The 7,231-nt window shown below is 41.5% G+C and overlaps 1 protein-coding gene across 2 annotated transcripts; it reads right to left on the minus strand.

The window, feature by feature from the left end:
- Positions 1-5: 5 nt before the first annotated feature.
- On the minus strand, positions 6-5,746 carry LOC139559110 (uncharacterized). Of its 2 annotated transcripts, none has more exons than XM_071374831.1 (3): positions 5,129-5,746; positions 3,018-4,666; positions 6-2,057 (listed from the first exon to the last, which is right to left on the minus strand). In XM_071374831.1, exon 2 carries the CDS (start codon positions 3,975-3,977, stop codon positions 3,060-3,062), a length of 918 nt encoding a protein of 305 aa, XP_071230932.1. In that variant the 5' UTR covers positions 3,978-4,666; positions 5,129-5,746; the 3' UTR covers positions 6-2,057; positions 3,018-3,059. The 2 variants fall into 2 exon arrangements, with proteins under 2 accessions (XP_071230932.1, XP_071230931.1); XM_071374830.1 differs by having other exon boundaries at positions 4,869-5,746.
- Positions 5,747-7,231: the final 1,485 nt, after the last annotated feature.

The raw sequence follows: 7,231 nt of genomic DNA on the forward strand, positions 1-7,231 counted from the left end.
GCATGGAAATTAAAATATTGGTTTATTATATTAGTTCTGGACCTCCATCTCCCAACAATCTCTCCTACAACACTGAGATAGTTCAGGCCAGGGGTGTATTCACTAGGAACCAAACGTAAGCAAACAGGCCAAAAGGGGGGGGGGACCAGGATGAATATGTATGAACTTTCCAATTTGTAAGTCGCTCTGGATAAGAGCGTCTGCTAAATGACTTAAATGTAAAAAATGTAAATGAGACTACCAGAACTAATTTCCGTTGCACAATGTTTTTCTACAGTGCGCTAATGAATAAACCCCTGGATCTCCCATCAACCCCACCTACAAGGCCGTTCAGGTTTCCAGGACTGTACCGTAGTTACCTCATCTCACTGTAGGTCAACACAGAGGGATACTGAATTAGTGGTTTGTGGCCATGGAGACTAGATAGAAATAAGTCAAATGACCAGGTCACATCCAGGGACCTGCTCTGATGGCATCAGTGAGGTTATTCTGGTCTCTCTTTGTACTGCTGCCAAAAGTATGAATCCTATTGACGGAGAGCTCCCAATACCTGACACATGGCCTTGTATGCATTCCAAATGGCTCCCTATTCCCTACATAGTGCACTACGTTTGACCAGGGCCCATAGGGCTATATAGGAAATAGGGTGCCTTCTAGGATAAACACACCATATGAGATTTGTCACTCTTTTCATGGCATTTTTATCTGCAACACTGATCAATGTTTGGCTACTGGCCATGGCCATGGTGGATTTTCATGTGATTGTTTTGCTACCTTATTATTTTTGAGAATCAGATCCTCGAGTCATTTTGACAGTGATCCAGCACTTGTCTGGGACATTGCACATTCTCGTTACAAAACAACATCTTTCTTTATAATCAACACATGGAGTAACAAGTCAAAATGGAACAAAAACACACAAGAGATAAAAAGGCAGAGAGGAATTGCAGATATGGTATCACTGTTTAAAGGTCTCATTATCAGTACACAATGAGAGTATCGTATAACGTTCTGCATCACTGTGAAGTTTTGATAGCTCTATCTGTTTTGCTACGATACAAAAGCTATTTGAAAAAGGCCATTGTAGAAACTAGAACATTCTACAAAGCTTTCATGATTACAGGGGCACTGTGGGTAAAAACCCTCTTCTGCATGCATACTGTAGATTGTGGCTCATGCTGAGGAGGAAGAAAACCTTACAGGTAGAATTTAGTGTTCCTGAGCTTCACTGTTGGTTTCTATGGGATTGTGCAAAACTTGCTGCTGGATAACTGCACAACCAAGTTTCATATAAACACATTTTCTTTCAAAAAAGGGTTACCATTGAATGTTTCTGGTCTGTAAGTTACCTTTCAAATCAGGAACCATATGTGTGATAAGACAGATAAATATATAAATGTGTTCAATTTGTAGTGTACTATTAACAATATGATTATCATGGAGAAAGACAGGGATAATATACTAATGCATACTTGTAAAGTTAAACTACCTACACATGCAGTATTATGGCACAGGAAATAAACAGAAAAGGCTAATAAACCTTACGTCCAAAAAACAAACATCAAGCTTGGAAAGAAAACGATGAAAAAAAAGGTGCTGGTATCTGTCGAGTAGATATTCAAAAGTTAATCTGAACAAAACAAAAGAATCCCTCTTGCCATGTCTAATAAAACATAATTGTATGAATTTGAGTATCAAAGAAAAGTACTTTAGGGGGAGGGAAACTCATACGAAAAGGCAGAAGAATAGAACTGAGCGATGACAACAGTGTTATCACTGGGCCTATTTGACCAAGATTGTAGTGGATGTGCTTTGCCTCAGCTCCAATGAATATCACAGTAGTGAGGTGAAATGTAGCTTAAAGTCCTTCAGCCTCTCCCTCTCCTCATTGCACAGTGTCAGCTGGGCTCAGCTCTCTTCACGGGACTGTCTTTGCATTGATAGGCTGTCGAAACGTAACTTCTCAGTCCCCCCACGGCAGGGTCTCGAAACAACCCCCCCCCCTCCCCCACAAACATCCCTCTTCCCTCCAACTTTCCTCCATGTCAAAGGATTTCCTGTGGGGGGGAAAAGCTACTGATCAGTAAACAGTTAGTGGTTCAGATGGTTTAAAATAGCCTCGAGCTAACCATAACAAAATCATATGGGAAGGTCATTAGGATGATAACAGCAAGAGAAAAACAGGAGATGAAAACAATTAAAAAACTGTCAGCTCTAAAAGTCTGGGTTGTATTCACTAGGCAGAAAACGGAAGAAAATGTACTGAAAGAGGCAGGGACAACCTGACCTTGCCCAAAAATAAATGCTTTTTGTAATTTTCCGTAGCAAACGTGCACTTATGAATAAGACCCTATTACATGGACAAAACCCTCACTTTATTCCCGTGGGGCTGCTGTTTGTGGCTATTATAGCAGCCCCCCTTCAGGCAAATAAAATCCCATCCTTTCTTCATACACAACTGCTCTCTATGTAAACTGTAATGACATGTCTTTCCCCAAAGCCATAGATATATCATTAGTTCAAGCTGGTTTCACACAACTTGGAGAATGTCACAGTTCCTTTTCTCTGGTTGCAAGATTAAAATAGCTCAAAGCAAAGCAGTTTGTGGCGGGCTGTAGATTAAAATAGCTCAAAGCAGAGGAGCTTGTGGCGGGCTGTAACCTAGCGGTTAAAAGCTTTGGACCTGTAACCGAAAGGTCGCTGGTTCGAATCCTCGAGCAGACTAGGTGATATGTGCCCTTGAGCAAGGCAAATAACCCTAATTGCTCTGGATAAGAGTGTCTGCTAAATGACCCCAAAAAACAAACAAACAAAAAAAAATTGTAGAAGGTGCAAAGATTGCCAAACTAGACAAGAATAGTTTCCATAGTTTGAGTTTACACTAAAAGCACAATATTTGTTTGTTTTTTTGCATTTCGTTAACTTGAAAACTCACAGTTTACATCCCAAGGCTGTAGTACAGTTTGAAAAACCAGAAAATCAAACAGAGAGAAAGAGAAGAGACTGAAAGAACTTACCAAAACAAACTTTCTTTCAGGGATCATCTTTCCTTTGATGTATTATTCTGTAGTCAGGTACATCTCTGTAACTTCCCCATCGTCTCCCACTTCCTCCTCCTTCTCATCTTCCACCTCCTTTTCCCCTTTCTCTTCCTCCACCTCATCCCCCTCTCCTAAGATCACACACTGCCGGACACTGACAGAGATGACTAGTGCTTGCACGATGCCGTACACCAGAGCAAAATGTGGAAGATACTCCTGGACCAACCAGAGCAGTCCTGCCATTCCAACAGTGGAGACAAAAAACATTGCCATTCCATGGAGCCACAACTTCAGTCCTCCTTGGACCCCTAGAACCTCCAGGACCAACTTGGTAGGGGGGGACACAGTCCACAGGAAGCCCACCACGAGCAGGTCAAACAGGTGGCGAAGGAGGTTGAAGCAGATCTCATAGTGTTCCGGAACTATCTCCCCATTCCAGGCACGTGCAAAGAACCGGAAGGCTGATGAGGAGCTAGGTGTGGGAGAAGGTGGAGGGGTTCCATAGTCAGAATACTCCCCATCGTTGTCAGAGTCCCATCCTCCACCGATACATTTCCTCTGCTTGAGCCCACCAGGTTCAGCTGCTCTTGGCCAGAGGAAGTCGGAGGACAGCAGAACCTTATTCCACCATCTGGAGCCACCATGTTCTGCTTTCCCCTCAGACACCTGCTTGCCCTCGCCCAGATCTTCAATTTCCAGGGACTGGATTTTCTCCTCACTTGCTTCCCAGTACTCGTCAATCAATGTTGTTTGGTCACTTGCTTGCCTTTTCTGTCCGGTTCGCCAAAACCATGTTGTTAACCCTCCCAAGCCCCAGTTGCCTCTTGTCTGCCCCTCGTCTTTCATGGTTTTGTCAGGTGCTACTTTGCTGCCCCAGGGCCGGTAAGAGACAGCTGGACGCACCCACCCCCAGACTCTTCCTACTACAGCTGCCATGTCAACTTAGTTTAGTGCCCTTAATTCTGTCTGGATTTTAGACTAAAGGACTTATGAAGAATGTACTAACGGGTTAAACTGTATATTATTTCTATCTGCTCAAAGATTTTGTTAGAGTATAGTACATTAGCTGAATGAGTCAAATTAACTCTCTCCTTGCCAGTAGATATAAACAACAATAAGAGGGTGTGCACCTCAGGACATGAAAGACCTGTAGGTGTGTTCAATATTATATCGAAACCAACAATACGGTCCCTACACAGCGCAACACCAACACCCAAGGGAAAATTCCAATGTGAGGTACTAGCTACATGTCTTCCCCAAATAGACCTTCACCTTGCTTTAGCCAATTTTGCTCTTATAACAGTGAGTGCCATACAAACAAACCATACCAAAATACAACTTTTGGAGTAAATCAAATAGCTTAAAATTGAATCCCTAATCTTTACACTGTAGACGTAAAACTGGTTATCTTAGTCTGTACATAAATATACTTGGCCACAATATTTTCAGGTACTTTCTGAAGAACATGTCAAACTAACTTTACAGGGTAAAGACGTTCTTGTTTAGTGGAGGAATGTAGCAAGCCAATCTTAAATCTCTGACAATGTGTTTCTCTTGAGTTCTTCAGCCTACAGGAAATATCCTTATATCTTCAAATCAAACTGGAGTCTCTTCCACTTCTTGATCTGGGGGGGATTAAAATAGGAGTCAACTCAATGTTACAACATAGCTAACAAACTTACTAGTTACTATTTTTGTTAACATTAGCCAGCTAAGAGCTAGATAATCTTACAATACAATTCCTAGCAAAAAAGTTCTAGCTATCTATATCTAACGGTAGTCTTGTTAAATTAAGTTACAGTTGTCACTCGCTAAAGCAAAACTCACCTTGTCCCCTATGACAGTTAGCTAATCAACATCCGACAACGTCCACGTAGCTAGCTAACTTATTGGCAAAGTATGTTCATTTGAGTGCCAAACGTACTGAACTGTTATCTAAACGTCGTGGATGCATCCACTGAATCGACTGACATTTTACAATGACGTCCATACGATATCAGCTAGACGTTTATTCCGAAAACTGCGAAACTCGCCGATTATCTGCAGTAATTGAAGCTGCTAACTAGTTAGCATACAATAGAACGCACCTGGAACCGGAAATAGCTGGCATACTTCCGAGCCGAGTGAAACCAGGAGAGGAACGAGTTCTGTACCAAAGATTATATAACTAACCCTAGATAAGCTATGGTCAGTCTTTCCATTGGGAGGAATTTAACCATAGCAGGCAGTCAAGCACAAGCTAGTGAGATCCTATTGGTGCGTTCTAGCATTTATTTGCATATTACCGTTTAGGAACGCCTAATTTGTGATGTGTGCGCGCAATAACTCACTAAGGCCACGCACTCCTAACGCAATTGATTTTTTGAAACGTTGGCAAAGGGTAAGGTCTACAAATCCCAGTCCTGTCCGATTCTAGTTTCGGGAAAAAAACCTGTACGAAGAGCAAATGTGTCATCGATTAGAAAAGTAGCGCTGGGCTTCCATCACCAAATTTGGTGGTGAGTGGAAACGCTAACCGGAGGCTTCACATTAACATCCGGTTATGCGCCATTGTTCTGCGTATACCTCAGTGGATGACATGGCCGTTGGCTGTTATTTAAACTGGCTTAGTCCTACTGCTGGTAAGAATTGATAAACCAGGAAACTTGTGGACTAGATTTAAAACGATGTAGAATGCATGTACTATTCATGTGAAACTTATGCATTGAATGCTTTTGTGTTGGCTAGTAACCTCTTACAGGGCCAACCTTATAAGAGCTATGGGGTAGTGTTTGATATCACTCAACAATTTAAGCCCAACCCCCCCACAGTCAAAAACAGTACAAGGATGACTCTTCCATTTTTTTATTCAAACGATGAAAACACAAATTGCATGATAAGTGGCAATTGACTTTCAATTATATATCTTTTCTACATCAGCTGTTGTCAAAAAGCCTTCTCCTTTGGTAGGAGGGTGTCCAAGGACACATATCGCCAATGAAATTCCTTGGTTGTCGTCTTGCCAGTTTCGGGGAATCAAAGCCAAGACAAATTGTTCATACGCACAGTATACAGCAAAGTCGTCGAATCAACTTAATGCTTACGTTAAGCATTTCATGTCACAACTGAAGCCCTTGAATCTCCCATCTATTTCAAGATCCTCCAAGTCCTAAAAAGACAGAAATATGTTACAACCACATAGCATGATTAGAAACTTACAAACAAATTGCTGTGTCAGTGCATTTTAAGAGCTTAATGGTAATCAGAGACCGTCAACTAGTATATTCAAAGACAAAGCATGGCGCCAACACAGCAAGGAAACAACCACCTTCTGTACTGACCTGTAAACGTATACAAGTAATCCTGGCGTCCGCAGTCTGGGCAGGGCAAAGCAGCAACACTAAACAATGAAAGACGCAATTACTCTTTCCATTACAATGTACATATGAAAACATCTAATAAATCAGATTTATCAGCTACTCAGTTGAAACAATAAATTAAGGGTCACATCACTTGCAAAACAAGTGACTGGGAAACCAACCAATATCCTCTTATCAGTGCAAGTGATCATGTAGTGAATGTTGTCATTATGACAGAGTCAATACTTCACTTGATATTTGTCATGTATGTCTCAGTGCGCTGCGAGAAAGCATCAGTTTAATTCAGGAACCGAATTCGCAATCATCATAGACGCTACAGGCATTATCCCATAACACAAAAATGTGAATGTCACAAAATACAAAGTGTCAATTACTTACATTTGTTCCAAAGATGGTGACACCCTCAACCACCTTGTGGCCTGACTGCAGAGAAATCATGATTACACATTGAAACGTGGACAAGTACACAGGACCACTGTATAATATCCACTGTCTCAGAAGGTAATGTGAGTTATCATAGTAGTTACTCAAACAATGTATGTTAAGCAGCATCACCGACAGCTGTAGCAAGTTCTATATTAACATAGCTAGGTCAACATCATGGTATAAGTACACATGTCAAGTGAAATCCTTGGACTGGATAATGATCAGTCATTAGATGGTACTAATGGATCAAAATAAGTGACTTCACAACTCACCTTGCCACAATGGCAGCAAGTAGACAAATTCAATGGCCCATGCCTTTGAGCAGCAGAACCTGGGGAAGTAACACAGCAAGACGTAAGCTTTTTACTACAACCTGAGGTTCAAATGATTCAACAAGGTTGCTTT

This window comes from Salvelinus alpinus, chromosome 29 (genome assembly GCF_045679555.1).
Source record: "Salvelinus alpinus chromosome 29, SLU_Salpinus.1, whole genome shotgun sequence".
NCBI classification, from domain to species: Eukaryota; Metazoa; Chordata; class Actinopteri; order Salmoniformes; family Salmonidae; genus Salvelinus; species Salvelinus alpinus.

Excerpts from the sequence above, each read along its gene's own strand:
- LOC139559110 (XM_071374831.1), bottom strand. The coding sequence starts at position 3,977 with ATGGCAGCTGTAGTAGGAAGAGTCTGGGGGTGGGTGCGTCCAGCTGTC.